At 45.6% G+C, this 20,106-nt stretch overlaps 1 protein-coding gene across 6 annotated transcripts in view; it reads right to left on the minus strand.

The window, feature by feature from the left end:
- Positions 1–19,828, minus strand: part of LOC6610925 (protein vein) — a 31,214-nt gene extending 11,386 nt beyond the window's left edge. For all 6 annotated transcript variants that reach the window (XM_032718572.1, XM_032718574.1, XM_032718573.1 and 3 more), the window contains exon 1: positions 17,209–19,828. In XM_032718572.1, coding sequence (XP_032574463.1) covers positions 17,209–18,535 — 1,327 coding nt within the window. In that variant the 5' untranslated portion in view covers positions 18,536–19,828. The remainder of the gene's footprint in view (positions 1–17,208) is intronic.
- Between the last annotated feature and the right edge of the window lie 278 nt (positions 19,829–20,106).

The raw sequence follows: 20,106 nt of genomic DNA on the forward strand, positions 1-20,106 counted from the left end.
ATTTAACAAAATAAAACCATACTGCATTTTTTTTTTGCCTATTCTAAGATACACTCTGAGAAATTCTTTTCAGTGCTGATAAACAAACTGCTTGGCTGGATTTTCTGCTCATGTTGACAGCGTGTGATATTTTCCGAATGCAATCCAGTGGGTGTCTACATGCGCCCAAGGTTAAGATAGTTTGCTTTGTTCCCCCTGACTCTTTGTCACGCTCACTGTCATCAAAATCCCATTCTTATCTGCTATCGTCTGCAGTGGGTATTTTTGTTCGTATTATTTTTACGACTTTGTTTGATTAATGCAAATCGAGAAAAATTGCAACTTGCAGAAGTTCACCTCAAAACGATTCACCCGTGCTGTCCGGAGGCTTTGGGGCTTCTGCTCGCTCATCAGGCACTTCGATTGGATTGGGAATCGTTGGCGCACAAAGCGCCTGATTGCTGATAGCCATCAGGGCAGACCCCAGAGCAGAAAGACCCAATACCCGGAGACACGGAGACATGCAGACAAGGACGACAACGGGCCAGGTCGAAGCCATCGGGCCAAGAGCGCGACGACTGACTGCAATTGTTTGGCAATGACAAAGCGCACCTCCCAGCCGGGCCAAGATTGCCAGACGGCGGCACTATAAAGGGGGGAGGGGGGGCGGCAGCTGCAGAATAAACAAACCATAATTAAGTTGCACTCGCCACAGATGCAGATGGAGCTGGCGGCTTAGTCGTTCACTAAGTCAGTGAGTCAGGATGAGGACGCAAAACGTGGCCGATGATCTTAATTCTTTTTAAATCGATCAATTTCCCTCGACGACATTATTTTTTATGTCTGCTGGCCCATCCCCACACTGGACAAAAAGCATTTTTAGTTGTTTAAATTTTGGCAAGTATCTAGTTTAAGATTGCAGCAATACTACATTTAGTATTCAAGCCAAAGAAGTAGCTTCCTGGGAAAAGAACACCATACTTTTGAAATCCCTAAAACCAATTAGAATCGTGACAATTACAACGATCTGATTATTTCTCACAGTGCACTCCGAGGTTGCAGTCGGGGCCTCGTCTGGATTTTGAGTTACGTGGGTGAGCTTGGCCAACAAGTGGAATGACTAAGCGTTCTCTGGCCCTCTCTGCCTCTCTGTCCGTCCGTCTGCATGTCCGACTGTCTCCGTCTTTGTCAGCTTATCGCGATGGAGACGCGCCCTGGAGGCTCTAAAAATAGCTGAAGAATTACTCAAGCTATGCAATGGCTAACTCAATAATAAGCCACCATCAGCCGGCATCATCCTGGTTATGATAGCCAAACGAATCTAGAGCAAAATCTTGACCGAACCGAAGTTAACCCAATTTCAGGTGAATTGCCGTAAAAGGAAAATGAGCACATTACCACAAGACAGAGAAAGGTAGCCAGAGTGGTGGAGTGTCGAGTGGAGGAAAAGTTGCCACTGCAGTTGGCTGATGATTCCTCATCCACATCCTCATCCTCATGACGAGCTTATCTTGGACACGTACTGGGATTTGAGCCTGACTGACATTTGTCAACGCTGTGAATCCTTCAGCTTGGAGCTGCTGATCTGCTGAGCCGACAACTTCAAAGTTTTCCACAGCCTTCTTTTTGTTTGCTTTATCAGCGTGAGAAAATCTGTGCCAGAATCGTTTTTTATTTCTCATTGTTTTGCTGGCGTGAGGAGCATCGGGTGGAAACGGGAGAGAGTGGGTCTGCAGCTGGCCCAAGAAATCGACGACCTTCAGCGAGCGGGCCTAACGGTTCACACCCACTACCCACCCAGTCAGCTGGGCAAAAAGCCAGGGCAATCCAGCACCTGGCAGTTAAATTTGGTGCATGTTCGCTGATTGAACACAAATGATACGGAAGTTGCTGCTGGCCGGGCCAACTTGGTATGTGTAAAGTTCTCACGCTTTGGCCACTTGGATTACCCGCCAGATTACATGAAAAGCGCCTACACTCGCGTAGCGGGCGCATAAATCAGCTGAGCAGGAAAAACAAAAACATCAACTGCAGCAACTGCAGCAAATGCAACTGCAGCAGCAACTGCAACTGCTGCAGACCAGAGTTGGCAGCTTTTGAAGTTGTACGCACGCCAAAAGCGGCTTAAATGTCCAAAAGTGGGCAACAACTGCGGCAAGCAACAACAGCACTCGGCGAGTGGAAAATGTGAAAATGCCTGGAGAAAAGCAAGGCAAGAGCAGCCAAAAGTGAACTTCAGCTATTTGTGGGAACTTCTCGACTGAAGTTGGAAAAAAAAAAAAAAAAAAAGAGTTGCAGTTGGTAAAGAGACCGCGAACCGAAATTAATCATACGCACCATTGAACAGCGATGACGCAACGAGAACGGCTTTCTGTTGGCCATGATTCGCTGGCTCTTCCAGCTAAAATATCAGCAATCATCAACGGGCGTCAGCGGCAACAGCCACGCCCACAATTCTTGGAAAACCATTCGGCAGACGGCAACAATCTGTGCAAATATCTATACTTATCCCACATATATACACTCGAAATATATATACATATGTTTAAATGGGCGAAAAATCAGCGGATTTAAATGTGTTGGTGTGTCCTATTATTGCAGTGCCGGAAAATGCGATTCACATTCGTGGTGCTGCATTTTCCATTTACTTTATTTACTTATCGAGCTCTTAATAAATTCATCTTTCGAAATACTTTCTGTTTACAGAGTCGGCTTGGCTCTGTTTTGGCTGTCGAAATATTTATGGCACTGACAGCCTTGTGTTCCTTTGCATTCTGTCTTGTCTTTTGGGGTATATTTTCCGCGAAATCCTATTTGCAGTTCATTTAACTGCAGGCGATAAATAGGCGGCAAGGCCATTCGTTATCACAGCTCATTAGATTAGATGCACATTTATTTAATTCGATTTTTGCAGGCGTTTAGTCGGAGGAAATAGTTTATAATTATTGCCCGGGGAACCCCTGGAAAATTTCTATGTTTATATTTGCTAACAAAATACTTGATGCCTTCGCATGCCTTCGCAGAATTGTTGTGGCTGCCAAATCTCATCAAAAATTTCTTCGAAATTGAAAAATATCTGTCTTTCATACATTTCCATGACCAAAGCTAAACGATGTGTTGAAAAGTGGCTACCCAAAACGAGCTTTTCAATTGAATCAAATTTACACTGATGTAGAACCACTCGAAATAGTAACGCCTCAATAGGTTCAGTCCCAAAAGGTTTCCACACCCAGTCGAACAACCAAAGTCAATATCCAAATTCGAAACGGAATCAACATTGTTGCCCGATTTCACTGATGGAAGCGTACGAATCCGAATCCAAATCCAAATTGCACAACTAGCCAAGAGAATCAACGAAATTTGTTTAAACAACTTTGCTCGATCGCTGCCCGTCAATCATTTGAGTGTGTAAAGTTTGTTGTTGCGAAAAGAAATTGCCTGGCATCGATGAAAAGATATCTCAGAAATCAGAATGTTTGCCGCCAATCGTTGGCTTTCCGGCCACAAATGGAAAATAAATAAATAAAGTGCCAAACTATTACAACATTTGTGATGTTTATTAATACGAAATTAAGTAGCTCCCGTTAACAAGCGGCGCAGTCGGTAGGTCAGCCCCCGACAAGAGATCCCGCCGCTCCGATCCACCGAACCACCCAACCGACGATCGATCCACCAAGGTGTTGTTTTCGATGGATGCTTCGGATGGGTGGGTGGGCCCACATGGACGGATGCTGGCCCACAAACAGCGCTTTCATCTTTTCGTAATTAGGCGAGCGCTGAGACTGATAGATAAAAAGATAGATGGACCGATGGATGGAATGGATACAGATACAGCTACAGCTACAGCTGCAGATACAGATACGGATCCGACTCGATGGTGCTTTGTTTATGGGGCAGAGCGCTAGACAGATGAAAATTAAAACACCAGCCGAGAAAATGTTTACACATACGCTCCCAAACAGCCAATCCATTGACTTGTATTTCTTAATTTCATAGAGTCTTGGTAGAATTGATTTTTAGATTTCAACTATTTGATGACAATAATATATGAATATAATATGAATATAATGAATGATCATATATTATATATGAATATAATATATGATGAATATAATATATATATAATATATATAAATAATATAAAAATAGCAGAATATTAAAACACTCCTGTATTGGCTTGTTCGATTTTTTAGGAACCCCTTAATTAGTTGTAAGAAGCTTATAACTTCTAAGCAATGCTTTAAAACGTGTTTTTATGGGTGCAAATCGAAGATCGTCAAGCTTAAAAAATTGGTAAGAACATTCAGGCTTCGTCTAGGTGGCCTGTTTGAACCAAATTCAAACGCCAGACGTGGTGGCCACCAGCTGTCGATACACACACACACACACATGCTCGGTGGCAAGCACACAGACGCACTTTCAGCAAGCCAATTGGACTCTTTTTTTTTCCCCCAGTTTTTTATTTTGGAAATTCTAAGGCTTTTGTGAGCTGGACGAGAGTGTGTATGTTGTTGGTGCGGAGAAGCCGGCGGGGGCGTTTATAATTAATTGTAATTGTCGTTGAAAGATTAATTTGGTTGCGCTTCAATGGCGCTTCATTGTCGGCCCGATCGGCCATTGTGCGGGTGGGGAAATCAATTTTATATAGTTTTCTAGTCCCGCTGCAATTGAATAAGTGAGGGAGTGTGCGACTCTGTGGCACTGTGTGTCTGCTTGTTTCTCCGATTGCAGACGCACATAAATGTATATTTTATGCTGCGAAAAGTGCAATCAAGTGGTTAGAGGGCTAGGGGGTAGCACCAGCACACAATCTTCAAAGGGGCGACGACGGCCTGCTCAGCCGATCCCCTCCCAATCCTCCACAGCCGCCTCCTCCGCAGGCCCATTGAAATGGAGCATAAAAATAGTGGCTATAAATAAGAAAAGACCCTGCTGCTGCTACTGCTGCTTGTTTTCGGTTTTTTCTCCTCTTAAAATTTTTTTTTATTTTTTGGATGGAGGTGCGGCTGCATTTTCAAATCAAATTCAAAGTTGTTGCTGCCGAACATTTCCGCAGATCAAAGTCACAGCTTGACAAATTCTGTGGAAAAAAGCCAGCTGGTTGCCAAGTCGGTGCTGCTAATTGCTTTCATATCAGTTTCCCAGACTCCGCTGAATCCCCCGGACGCTCCGGACGCTCCAGACTCTCCAGACTCTCCAGACTCCCTAGACTCTCCAGACTTTCCAACCCCCCTAAGAGAGATTCTTCTTTCTGATAACGACACCCCCGAGAGATGGTTGCTTGTTCTCCACACCTGTAATTATCACTGGCCAAAAGTCTGACTCACTGATGGAAGTTTTTCGGTGGCGAAGCGGGAAAATCCAGGTGTGTGGGTGGGCGGCTGGGTAATTACCCTTTGATTTCATTAACTCCATTTTCTGCCACCCTCCGGTCGTCTGGCTTGTTTTGCTTTTTCGCAATCGAGGCCGACAGGGCGCCAATGAAAATCGCGGCCCTTTGATCTCTTCGCTCCCCGCTTCTCATGCTCATCCATATGCCGCGCTCTCCTTTTCTAGTGCCTAACCAACAAACGTGGCGCCACGGAAAGATCTTCCTCTGGTTGTTGCAGCTCTAATTAGGCACACTTTTGTGTCTAGAGGGAAATTTTTGGGGGCCAGAAGTAGAGTGGGAGATGAGTGCCATCAGGGTCTTTCTCCCCTTTTCGGCTTGTCAGACGTTGTCGTCGCGCCGTCGACGGTTGTTGTTTAAAAATAAATTGCACATAAATTTATGAAACATGAAAGATTTCAAATAAATATTTCGTCATGTGAGAACTTTCCTCTCATCTGATAGATTTCCACTGCGCACCTCTACAAATCATCAATCCAACGCAGTTTCTATGGAAATATTAAATTCCGAAAATTGCCAAAAATAGCAAAATGTTTAGACAGATTTTCCCCTTAGCAGAAGCTAAACAGAGCTCCAATGGGTGCCGTAAACAATAAATGAACTAATTGCCAGCGACATATAAACAATATCTGGCAACATTTGCAGCCCCGCAATTTGCTGCGAGGCAGCAACAAGTTGTCAGTTGATGCTGCTGGTTGCCAGTGGCAAGTGCAACTCCGCTTCGCTCCTCTTCGTTTGCCGGCCAATCATCATCATTAGCCATGGCCATTTTTGGGTAAATAGTGCAACCCTCTTTGCATAATAATGTGGATCGGCGAGCGCATTTGGTGAAAAGCGCGAAACATGCAACATTTTTGTGTCTAAATAAAGATGCCTTGCGTCTGGCAACATCGACTGCAGCAGCAGCAGCTGCAACTGCAACAAGAGCAACTGCATCAGCAACCCGGTAGTTGCTGCCTGCCTGGGTAATCGCAGCTCGAAAGTGGCCACTTCACATCGGGTAATCGTTCCGCGATCGAGTGCAGATCGTCGAGGGGAAAAGTATGTTATTTTCGGATGGGGATAAGCAGAAGGCACCTTTGGTTATCATCAAAAATTACGATCATTATGCGACACTCGTTGTCACTGAATAGTCAGGCTAGTTAACTATTACCAGGTTAACTGGTAATAGTTATATTGTGCCACTGGTATATAAATTTATGATATTAAATCACGTAATTGTCCCCAATTCCGCACTTGTAAACTGCACGTTGCTATTTATAACATTGCCAATAGGGAAACTATATTTGCCGCAAAAAGTACGAATGTCTAGTAGGCATTACTCAGTGGGTTTTTGTGTCGGAAGAGCATCCGAAACATAACTACGTCATGGGCGTAAGTTCGCACATTTCTTGGAAATTTGCGTGTGATAGTCACGATAAGATAACTATCTATCTATATTCTTTCCGTCAGCACACAAATATCACTGTGCACGGCTAAAACATATGTATATACTGGTTATCTGATTCCGATTTTGTCTTCCACATTCAGATCCGCTCATTTGCAATCACATCAGGCGTCAGCCGGTCGAGCAATGGCCCCCAGAAACCACATTTTGGTGTGATTTTGTGAGTTTATTTCTTGTGTCAACCAAAAACGAGAAAAAGCCTAAGAAAAATGATACAGAAACCGGCAAGTAAGGCGAAACAATAACAAAAACAAAAAAAAAACTGTCATAGGCTGGCTAGCAGATTTATAATGGGGCGCTCGACAACAAGTAAATGACTCGGCAGCGAATCGCGGCTGCTTCAAAGTTTCGCCCAGTGCGCGGTGGCATCATTAAAATGTAAAGAGTTGTGCGCACAATTTCAGCTGGGGAATTTATTTCATACGCAGCGTGGGAATTGCCCCTCAATTGTTAAGCAGGCGCCAACAGCAGCAGCGCACAAATTCTCTGGTCATTGTTGCTATTCGGCCGCCGTGTTTCCTTTGCGCATTATAAACGCATTAACTAATGTCGAAATAAATAAACAAACGAAAAATGTTTTGGAAAGTCTTGGCTTGGTCGAACGATCAATGAGCGAGCATAAAATAATCGCCCTGAAGAACAATCCAACAACTGAGAGGGATAGTTTTAAGGATAAAACTTCACTTTAATCCTTTCTCTACTATGAATATGTATAAGTTGTAAAAGGATGTCTAAATATTTTCCGAAAATCCACCTGCTGCATTGCTCATACGCACTGTTGCCCGCGTCGAGGTGTCGTAGCCACCGTTTGACGGTTTCATTGGGTGAGAGCGTGTCGAGCCAACTTTATGGTCTATGAAATGATCAAAAGTTTCTATGCCATCCGGCTTAATTGCAAACGCAAAAGCGTGAAACAGTTATCAAATGCCGTTAACTGCTCACTGCCCACGTGACCGCTCGACTGCAACTAAATTGGCTGGTACTTAAGATCGCCGCCTCACTGTATCTGCCATCCAATTCCGAATCGATGGCGATGGCTTATCAGGATCAGCAGTGGCGAACTTGGATGAGCAGCCAGCCCGAGGGCATGGCATGCAAATTGAATTGATGCTGCTGCAACATCTCAGTTTCTCGTCGGCTGCATGCCAGAAATTATAGCATAAATAGCTAAGAGATTCGGGCTCGAACTCGGGTGAAACAGGTGCCCAAGTCAGTTGGCAACACGTGCCCAGGGCGATGCTGCATCTGGCACTTCAGCTCCTCCTGCTGCTGCAGCTCGATGTGGCTAAATAATTACGTAATAAGTGGTTGGCAGGAGGCAGCCGCTCCATGGATAGTGGCCAAGGCAGGAGCACTCGGATGGCCGACAATTGCCCGGCTGTCAGCCAAAGTATGCCAAGAATTTCCAATGGGGAGCGAGCGGAGTGTGGTGGTGCTGCATCGCCAGGTGAAAATGAACTGAGATGAGCGTGCAGCCTGCTTGTGAGCCGCCTCAAAGTTAATCTAATAATTGAAAGCTGGTTGCGGGAACAATAAGGTGGGGCAAAGGAACTTGGCGATCTGACATCTCAAGAGATAAACCACTAGCTGAGTAACTCGCTGATGGAAATTGCCAGACCAATTATCTAATAACTTAAGTCAATCTAAAAGTAGACGGATTCTACTTAACTGAAAACTATCTCACGCATAGTACAAATTCGAATTAAATTATGTTCGTCATTGGCACCATTATATTATGACACAAGCCAAGAAAATCAAATAGAACATGGTTGATATAGTAATTTGAATTGTAATAAAATATTATTGATGGTTAAAGAGAGAACGGAGGACATGGTCTTTTCATAGATAAAGCCACATCCTGCCTCTGAAAGTTATAACCAAATTGTCTGCGATCAGCGCGATGTTGCTGCTGCGCCGGCAACATGTTGCTGCAGCCGCAATGTTGCTGCCACAACAGCCAGGCCATGAACACACAATCAATAATCGCATCGATAAAGATCGTTAAACGAAATGTTTTTATTTCTGGCCCCGACTGCCACGACAATTGCCGGCGAGCAGGCCACATATATGAGTTATGGCAACGTCCTCGTCCAGCTGCTCCGCCTGCTCCACCTTCTCCCGCCGCCACACATGCGCAATGGCAATGGCTCACCTGACTGAAAGGCAACACAGCCCCTCCAACCTGGCCACCTGACCCCTTTCCCCTCTTCCCCCCTCCCTCTTCCACATCCCCAGTTCGCCGCCACTTCGCCCCCCTGCCATTCCAGATGCAGTGCGTCTGGCGCGTTGTGCGGTAAATACGCTTTATGGGCTCCCGACAACGGCAACAACAACGACTGCTCTATGCTAATTACGTCATGGGGACGACGCTTCGTACCTAATTTTGCATTGTGGGAACCGAAAACTGGAAATCCAAGATACCCCCGATTGCGTCCGCCTTGCATTTTCCAACTGCGGCAATAAAAAAAATGGGCACTGCTGTTGTTGTTGCTGCTGCCGCTGTTGCGCCGCAGCACCCAAACAAGCAACAAACAGCGGCAGCAACTGTTGCTGTTGCTATTTAAGCAAATGTGTCGCAGCCAAAGCCAAAGTCGCCGTTTGATGCCAGCTGCACAGAGAGAAAACTTGCAGTTTGCAAAACAGCCAAGAATCTTAATATGAGATGGCAAAATAAAGTGTAAAATTATCTTGATGAGAAAACATCTGAAAGAATATGAATCTTCATTTACATTACATTGCAGTAGATATATTGTCGGTCCAGATTCTAGGACGCATTACTCTCAGTGTGCTGCTGGCGTCGCTGCCAATATCGACGACTTGGTTGTCGCATATAATGACTTTTTCGACTTGCAACTTCTTGTGGCTTTGCGCTTTTTTATGCTTTATGCGCTCGCTTTGGTCTCGTCGGCTGGTCAAGCATGTGGCGATGCTGATGTTGCAGTTGCAGTTGCTATTGCTGCTGGTGGCCATTGGATAGTTTCTAGTTGCCTTCTTTGTTGCAGGAGGCAGCAGCAGCAGCAATTGCAGCAGCAACAGCAGCAGCAAAAACAGTTGCTGTTTGTTTGCTGTGTGTGGCATGCAGCGACTACTTGGCCACTTGTTGCCGCTGTTAGCTGTTATTATGGTTGCTGGTGGCAAGTTGAAATCATTTTCGTGTGTGTGAAAATATTTTGCGGCAGAATAGCAACATTTTGAATTCTGGCTGCACATGCAACATGCGCTATAAGGTCTAACGAATATTTTTCCCTTTTGAGAATTCTTTAATCTTAAACGTAAATTAACCAAAATCACAGCAAGGGTATATAGTTTTCGGTTCATCGTAGGCTGAGTTTTCCAAAAGGCTCTTTAATTAACCCCCTAGATTCCATCGTTTGCAGCCAAGCCGCCTGTCAACTGAATTCTTGCAACGCGTTTGACCATCAACAATGCAAAAAAGTGAACAAAAACCGCCTCAATTATGACGCATTATGTCAGGCACTCGATGCTGTTTTCATTTTTAATGAAATATACTCATAAATGTCGTTAAGTGCTTTGCCAAATACTCGTCGAACAAAAAATGCGAATTAAATGCGCAAAAAATTACTTTTAGACACATTTAAATACCATTTAAATAGCTTTTGGTGCACAAGGTGAAGCCGAGAGGCTGGAATTGGTGGCCAACCGGTGGCAGTGGCGACTCGAGAGTCGAGATCCCAGATGCGAGAAGCCTGCCACAGCAGCCACAAATTTGTAGCCAGCGGCGATGAATAAAATGCCGCACAAAAACAAAAATGCTGCTAAAAATGCAACTCCAACTTGTCCGAAATGGCTTTTGTGTGTGCCTTTGTGTGTGTGAGTGAGTGTAAGAGCACACATACCAATACGCGAACAGAGTAGAGTGTCTGTCTGTGTGGGCCAAACAAAGCTTGGGAACCAAAAAGGCCAACACGCGCTGAAACGTGGTTAAAGTGGCCATTGGGCAGGCGCGCGCGTTGACCGGCGGCAATTTCGATATAAAAATTTTGTTTTAGCACACGGTCACCTTGCCGGCCGGCGGAAATTCACAGGGAGGCGGGGGGTTTTAAGCACTTCAAACTGCAGATTGGGTGCAATTTGGCGGATGCTTCCGCTAATAAAACACTGCTGCTTCTGCTTCTTCGTAGCAGAGCATACATCAATTTTGAGGGCCAGTGGGCCGGAGGTGTTCTGGAATTTCCGCTGGCTAAGCGCTGGGAAATCCAGGTGTGCTCTCACGCCAAGTGACGAATTCGTCATAAGGACACGGGGTCGGGGGTCAACGGGGAATTTCCGGCCAGACATGTGGCCCGTTACCTGTCCGTTACCGCTCTAATAACAAAAACTGACTCCTCGGGGCGGTGGCAGATTAGTCGATTTTCCCACGCAGGTAAGTAAAATGCCCGCTAACTTTCAATAAAATGCGTAAAAAGAGGTGTTAGGGAATTATTGAGTCAACACAGGCGCGTCGATCTGGCGGATTAAGCCATTCGGTGGAGGCAAACAACTTCATGCGATTATGAGCGGGAAATGGACTAAATCGTCGGCTAAAAAGAAAAGCGAAGGGGGGCAAGACGCGGAGGCAGGGTGATTCGGAAGATTCAGAACTGGCTGCATATTTGCACGCAGAAAAATTACACAAATTCAGTTAAGTATTTACAACAAAGATATTGTGTTTGTAATACCAGAAGGTCTTAAAAATCAGAAGCCTGCAGATGAGATTGTGAATAATTCGGAACATTTTCGACTTTCCACCTAGTATTTGTTCGATGTGCACACATGTGGTCGATATCAAAGGCAAATTTCTCAACTTGCCATCGCGAATTCAGAAGGCAGACAGAGAACAGAGCGATCCGGCGATGGCGATCCAACGATCCAAAGATCCGACTCAACGACGACGACGACCAGGATGGCTTGCAATTTGATGCAGGCAGACAGTTTAATATACAGATACAGAGGAGGTGCCCGCCTTGATACCCGATCCCCAACCTGATCCCCATCCTGATCCCCAGATCGAGGAGGAGGTGTTGCTGCCACTGAAGTAGATAGATGAGCAGCCGCTCGGTCGGCTGGCATGTGGAATTATTAATGTTTGATGTAATTAATGCGTAATTAAGATAGCCAGTCGAGGAAAGGACAAGGGATCCGTGGTCAGAACGGTCAGCGATCTTGAACTCCTCTTGTTTTAGCGGCTAGTTACTAGCCTAGTTTTTCAAACACTAGTGGTAAACGATTTTGGCCAACTCCTCCCACCGTTTTAAGATTTTTTTTTGCCTCCCGAGTTCAAAGCGCCAGAGCCGCCAACGCAAATTGATTTGACTTGGCAGCCGAAAAAAAAAAACAAATTTGGAATGCGACTTGCTGGGAAGCTCGTGCTCCCAAGCCAACCATTAGCTGTGAAAATGATCCATGGGAAACTAATAATGAGTCCAAGCCGTACGAACCGAAATGATTTTTCAAATATCAATCAATTTCAATATCTATCTGTGCGTCGGTCGACTTGGCCGGTCGATCATTCGGACGGTCGATCGGTTGGTCGCCGACTTTTTGGCCATTAATCTTGGCCGCGTGCGCAACTGTTGAAGCGCTTTTTTGTTTTTGTGGAGCAGAAGGTGGCCGAGGGCAGTGCGATTATGCGGGCAGAAATTAACAGCCAACCAAAACAATTAGTCCGTCCGAACTCATCTCTTATCATTTATCTTTTTACGAATGGCGTTTCGTTTTGTTTTTATTTTTGGTATTGGGGAATGTGCCGCAAGTGCCGCGCAAATTAACGCAAATGCTGAATGGCTAATTGAGGTGAAGTTTGCCAAACGGGGGGTATACCATACTATACTATACTATATATAGATACTTATAAATAGAAACCGAACTTCGGAGAGTCATGCTGTGACAAATTATCATAAGTCTTGGCATTATTTATGGTAGGGCATTTCATATTCGCCCTGGTCTAATTATGTAGATCAGCCGCTTGAGGAAGCGCCACCTGAGGGGGCCTTTGATATCGCGCCGACACAGATCTGGATGGACCCATTGAGAGACCTTATGAATGGCATTCGGTTTATCCATTTCGGCGGTACGTTGCATAGGCAATGCAACCGGCAATCAGATTATGTCACATCCGCTGCTCGAGTGCTCGAGTGGATGTGGATGGATCGGAACAACAGAGGGGCTCATTGATCGCCAAGTTTCCGATTTTTTCTCGATTTTCCTATCTGGCCAAGATTGCTCCATTAGCGCCACTTGGGAAGATGGACCAGAAAAACCCGACTGCCGGTGCAACTGCAAATGCAAATTGCAGGCAGGGCTAACAAGCGGGCAGATTTTCTAGTTGCTTGATTTTTCGAATTTACTTTTTTTCGGTTGCCGGGGAGGGGGACTGGGGCGTTTTGTTTTTTTGGCAAGCCTATGGCGACCAAGATGTCTTCCTACTCTCGAATGGCTTTCAGCTGCGTGATGTTGCTGCTGCCGATGTTGCTGTTGCTGCTCTGCTGTCGGCGCGGCCAGAAATAGCATAAAACTCATAAACGAGGCAAGCGAGTCGAGTCGCGAGGCAAGGCAAGGAAACATGGCATGCCATTTGAAAATTTCATTTCGTTATAATTTTCTATTTCCCGCATGCCAAACGGCCCGCCAGCCAAGTCCCAAGGGGCCCCTACACTCGCAGAAAATACCCACCAGTGGCCCTAAGAATTGGGGGTGCCTGCGGCAAATGTTTGCCCTTATGTTCTAGATGAGATACTTAGGAAAATCTCAGATTGGAATAAAAAAATTGGTTAAGCAAGTCTTCATAGTTAAATTATGGACATAATTCAAATAGATCTTGTTTTTTCTACATAGACAAGGCTTCTAGATTGATAAAATTTATTTGGAAAACGATTTTTTCGAGTGCCAGACACTACTGAGTAGTCGAAAAGGGGGCGGGCTGGGCTGGTCTGGTCAGGGAGCTGAGTCAACCCCTTTACACTTACTACCTAAACGAACCAAGGTTCGTCATCTAGCGCCGCCATTCATACTTAATTACCAAAAAAATGAAATAAAAAAAGAAAAACAAAATCAACTAGAGCCATCGCAGACAAGACAAGAAGACTAACGAAAACTTGTCTTTTCTCTGGCGTGACGCTAAATAAGCAACCCCCCCCCACCCACCGACGTGGAAAATCTTATGACCAGGTAGACCAGACACCCCCCACAAAAAAAGAAAAGATGAGATAAGGAGATGAGCTGAGAAATGATGAATTGTGGGTGCCGTTGGGTAAGTTTGTCGCTTCCACTCGTAGGCGTTGACCTAAATATGCGAACTGCGCTGTGTCGCTATGCTGCTGAAAAGCATTTTCCGCTCTGGCGTTTTCTTTCTGTTTTCCGTTTTGTAATCGCTTGCCAAACACCACACAACAAAACACATTTCCCATTTTCTAGCAAGTGCAACCGGAGTGGAGAACCCAGAAGAGAAACCGAAACCAGAGTCGCAGGTTATCCATGTCGACTCAAGTAATGGAATCCCAGCAGTCAAGGTTCTCTGCGGTGTTTCTTGCTTTTTTCTCAGTTTCGAACACACACCAGGTATTGCTTTTCTCAATGAAAAATCTTTTCGAGATTATTGGTGGTGCTTTGGCAAGGTGACAAACTACAGACCGCAATGAGAAAATGAATATTCAATGCTGCGTGCAGTGACAAATATCTATATTATTACATAATGCAGCGGCAAACATTTAAGTATATACGTATACTTTTAGTAAGCCATATAATTAGTTTTGTGTCAGCCACTGCCAGTTTGTCTCCGCTTTCGGATGACCAAGCAAACCAGTAAGCAAATAAACCAAACCAAACCAGCAAACAACAAACATCATGAGCTAAGCCGATGATTCTGCTTCGCGACTCCAACTGCTGCCAGATCAAATCATGTTTTATGAGCAGCTAATTTACTTAACACCTCGACAACAACAATGGCCAGCACAGGCGAAGAACAAACCGTAGTAGCCCCGCAGCTAAATACAAAATATCTGACTTTATTTACTTTTCACATGGCCTCTTCTTTGTGTTTTCCCTGCCACAAATTTTGTTTTTTTTTTTTCGCATATTCAAGTCACACTCTTGCTGGCGGCGACTGACGTTCACGGCGTGGGTGTAAATTGGGCATAAAATGCGACCAGTTAATTCATGATACTACCGATTCAGTCAGGTTCGAAGGCATTTTAATTGGTTTCAAGCAGAGCGCAAGCTGCGTCGTCACACGGGGCGTATGCATAATAATAAATCCCTTCGCTTCCCCCGCGCTAATCTCGTCTTTGAGCCACCGAAAATAGTTCAGGTTGTAAAATTACCGATCCGAGTCAGATTTTGATTGATCTGAACGATTTGATTCCATTTCTCGGCTTTGATTGGACTATAGATTTTAACGATCTTCAGGCTTTATGACCTCATATGCAAATTGGCCAGCTCTTGGCCATTGAGGAAATTGGCAAAGTGAAAGGAGTTGGCAAAATTCGGTCTGCTGCTGTGTGGGTGGATTGATTAGTATGCATTTCGATGAGTAATCGATTTTTAATATACCATACATTTGCTTGTAGAACTGCCAGCTACCAGTTGCGAATCGATTCCCAGGCATTTGCTGCGTTCGCAGTCAAAATAAATCAGTCGGGGCAAAAAGTAAATATCCTGTTAATGCTATATGTTCATTGATGAGGTCTGTGAAGTCGGCGAAAAGAGAGAGAGAGAAAGAGAGGGAGAAACAGAAGGAGAGAGAAGGAAGCAAATGCCAGAAAGTAAATAAACACCAGATAATAAACCCAAAAAGACAAAGCGCGAGAGAACAGCTGATTGCAGCTGATTTCGATGCGGGGGGAGCTCCGAAAAGGGTTGGGTCTTCAAAGGGGTATACATATGCATGTATGTTTGTATCTATATGTGACCATATATCTGGGGATCTTGGGAATACCGGAGGGGGGTTTCTTTTTCTCCCACTCCGTGTGCGGGAGCCATGACGGAAGAGCCAGAAGCTGAAACAGCAGCTAAGGAGCGATGTGGAGAGAGAAAATGAATTAAAAATCTAATTGCGCCCGCGATGAAACAAAGCACACAATCCGAGAGGGAGAAGACAATAAAGACAACAGCAACAAACATAAATAAATAAAAGGAAAGGAAGTTAGCTCAAGGTAGTCGAAGTTTATATGCCCTTCCTAGGGTTCAAGAACTATAATATTCTATATAATGTGAAATTATAACATAATTTCAAATTTTATATACCATATTTAAAAAGTCCATTGAAGTTTCGAAAAACAAATTTCTACCTTTGTTGCTAGCCAAAATTGGAATACCCCCTTCGAGGGTGTGAAGAGAACCCATGTCAAAGGCGGGGGAGGCGGCAGGGGGCGGGACCGGGTGATCGCACTTAGTCGCATTACAGACGCAAAACTCCATGAACCGCGACGCAAGAATAATTACAACAACAGCAGTGGGAGAAGAACGTAGGGTTTGGTTGGGTCTGCCAACCGCAAAGGTCGAATGCAGACAACAACAACAGCAACATCAGCGAGAAGAACAAGAACAAGAACAACAAACCACCACGATGACGATGACGTTGTGAGTTGCACATTGGAGCTAAAAAGACGGGCGGACAGAAATGAGTTTTCAAAGTTTTTCCCACTTTTCAGGAGGATGGTAAGGGAGTAGGGGATTAGGGGAGATAGGGAGAAGAAGCCGGGAGCAGCGAGCAAAGTTAATGCGAATTTAATTAAAATGTGCAACTAGCAACAGCCGAGGCAGCGGCAATAATAAATTCTAGATGTGAGCATTTTTGTTGCACAGCAACCAAATTGTGCCGGGCACAAAGAAAAGAATCCAGTAGAAGAATCCGAAGAAGACCAGAGCCTAGACTGGCAAAAAAAAAAAACAACAACAACAAAACTGCAATCGCACAGGCGCATGTGCAACGTTTCCCTGCATGTGAGTGTGTGTGTGTGTGGCAGTGGTGTGAGTGTATTGCATAAAATTATTTCGGTCTGGTGAATATTAGCAGAGCGTGAAGTTGGCAAATAAGAAATTCAGCTGCAAAAAGCAGCTAAATTTCATTAAACAACAACCAGCAACGTGGAGAGTAGAAAGAGGCAGCTGACACGGCGCGAAAGAGACGGTAAGAAAGAAAGGTAATGGGAGGAAGCCGAAAGAAAGGTGGCGAGAGAAAGGGAGATTTCGGGAGATTTTCATATCATGACTTTTAGTTGAATGCAATATTTCCGAGATTTGCAGACCATCATACTCATAGTGGGTTCAATGATCGTTGGCTAACTTTTCTTATCAAACCCAACGAATATATCGATTCGAATTCATTTGAATAATACTGTTTTTTAAAAACTTATTCTAGGCCCACCCTTTAGGTTAAAAATCGAAATCCACTCACTATAATTTTCGCTCACAGCCGTTTCGACCGCTTCCACCACTAAATGTGTGACCCTCATGGGCTGGCCGAGGATGGTGAAGTTGCCTGGATTCGTCTGCTGCACGAACATCATGTAGGATATATCCGACGCCTGCTGCAGATCGTTCCCGGAGCGGAGCATGCCCCGCGGCATCAGTCGCTCCCTGTAGATGTCGCACTCGCCGGTGGAGTTGCTCAGCGCGAACTGCAATCGCACCAGAGTGGGCAGTTGCAGGTCGTGCTGCTGCTTATACACCTTCTCCACCTTCATGGTGGCCGAGAAGTTCACTCGCCGATCGGCGGACATCGACTTGAAGACACCCTGGAAAACGGTGGGCGCCGCAAAGGCCAACTGGGCGGGATCCCGGGCGGAGCAGTAGCGGTTGTATCGCTGGTGCTTCCGCTGGTGCTTCCTGCGCTGCTGCTGCTGCTGGTGGTGCTTGTTGCCGCTCTGGTGCTGATGCTGCTGCTGCTGGCGCTGCTCCTTCTGCTGATCCTGCCGCTGCCGGCGATGATCGCGCTTGTCCTGCTGCATCTGTTGCCGGTGGCCGGTGCGCTGTTGCTGCCGGCTGCCGTTGGTGTTGCTGCCATCCCGACGACTTCGCGCCGCCTGCTCCGGACTGCGATCCTCCAACTGGCTCTCTGGCATCTCGTAGGACTCGATGAGATAGCTCCGCACCGCCGGCCGAATGCTGTAATTGCTCGGCAATTGCGCTATGCTCTCTGGCTGATGTGGCAGCTGTGATGGTTGAATGTGGCGACGCATTTTGCTGCTCGCCGCCTCGCTGGGCATGCCATTGTATAATAAATTATATATTTGACTATTGATTAACGTATTTGGAACTTTTTGCATTGACTGCTGCTGCTGTTGCTGCTGCTCTGGCACGGCAGCCACATGTTGCTCCTGCTGAGCGGGTGTACTGCTGCCGGCATCGAATACTGTTGCTGGCTTTAACTTAACATTGCTACGGCTACTAAGACTATTGCTGTTGAGGCTGAGCAGCCTACTTAAGATATTGTTGTCGATGTTGCTGCTGCTTCTACTGCTGCTGCTACCGCTCTCGGCGGAGCTTTCACTGCTCCCGCTGCCATTATCCGAACTCAGTGGTATATAGTAGCTGCTTTCTTCGGCACTGCCTTCCCATAATCTTGAAAGATGCTTCTGCTGCTGTTGTTGCTGCTGCGTCGTCGCCGACGACGACAACACACATGTGTTTAGTAGCAACATGTAGCTGATAATTAGCAATATCAATGGCATTAGTTGCTTTTTTGTTTTTAGACTCCATTTGCGCAAATGTTGCGCATACATGGCGTCCTCCAAAGTTGTTGCTGCTATTGCCCCGACTTTATGTACAAAATCTCGATAGCGAGTGTTGCTGCTGCGCTTTGCTGCTGCTGCTGCTGCGTACTGCTGCGTGATGCTGCTGCTGCTGCTGGGGGGTTGGTGTGTCCTGTGTCCTTGCAATTTGCCTAAACGTGACAAATGTAAAATTCGCTGCCTCGTCGTTGTGGCTTGTCGTATTTCCGTTTATCCTGCAAATACTTTCGATAGTTTCGTAGCATTTTGAGCGACAGCAGGGGCAAGAGAGAGACGGACTGTTCGAGAGTGAGAGAGAGGGGGATAGTGTCTTTCGGACTGGTCTAACACACTGTATGCCTAGCATTAATTTATGAACACTTGGCCGCACTCGATAGTTGCTGTTTCTTTTGATGTTGCTGCTGCTGCTGTTGCTGCTTATTTTGGTGACTCATTTTTGTTATCTGAACAGAATTTCGCCGCGTTTCACTTGAGCGATCGCTAGGAGTCGACGCACGGCCACGCCCCGCTGCACGCCCTCCCCAAATTGGACGGGCCTAAGGTCGCGTGGCGTTTGATTTTTCCCCCACTTTTTTCGTAGCGCTTTTCTTCACGAGGCTTTTCACGCGCGCGATCGTTTCGTATCGCCTCGATTCGGGTTCGGATTCGTATTTGTATTCGTATTCGTTTGTGGGGCTCGGATATTCGTACTCGTATTCGTACTCGTATTCGGCTTTAGCTTCGGCTGCCGCTCCTGATGCTGCTGGTGCGTTTGCTGCTCTTGTAATTGTAATCCTCGGCGCCAGATATACTATAATGTTTGTCTGGCCGTATACGCGATCTCTCGCCTATATAGCCGTAGTCGCACCCGTAGTCGTAGCCGTAGTCTGATTCACGAGTCGTCTTTTCTGGCACACACACCGCTGCAGATCTCTGATCTCTGATGACGACGACGACGAAGACGACGATGATGATGGGGATGGCGATGATGATGATGATGGTGATGGTGATGGTGGATGTTGGACGGCGGATGGTGTACGGCGATGATGATGTGCGATATAGCAGACGCGGACACTCACGCGTATCTCACGGATACGGATACACGGACGGGGCACACACAACACACACGTCTTCTAATTTTAGACAAAAGTAATTATAAAAGAAAAAACAGAGCAGAGTGCGCCGCGTTCAGCTTATACGCATATATATCTTCTACTTTGGCTTTGGCTAGATATATGTGCAATACATATATACCCGCATCTGCTGATGTATTTGTGCACCTTTTCGATGTCTGCGTGCTCACTAGCCGATTATATAGAAAAGTCGTCGCAACAGTCGGCTCTAGGTATATATATATTTTTGTGCATATATACTATATGCAACATGGGAACGCACACAATCACACGCGCTGGCACGAGAATCGATCGTTTTTGTTTTATATATCTGTGCGTATATATGTCTATGTGATAAGTACATATACCAAGTGCAGGCAGAAGTTGTTGCTTCAGGAGAGCCAAGATCTATGAAGATGCCCCGGCTGTTGTTGCACTGTTGTTGTTTTTATTGTTATAGTTGCCACTGCT

This window comes from Drosophila sechellia, chromosome 3L, assembly GCF_004382195.2.
Source record: "Drosophila sechellia strain sech25 chromosome 3L, ASM438219v1, whole genome shotgun sequence".
In the NCBI taxonomy this organism is placed as follows: domain Eukaryota; kingdom Metazoa; phylum Arthropoda; class Insecta; order Diptera; family Drosophilidae; genus Drosophila; species Drosophila sechellia.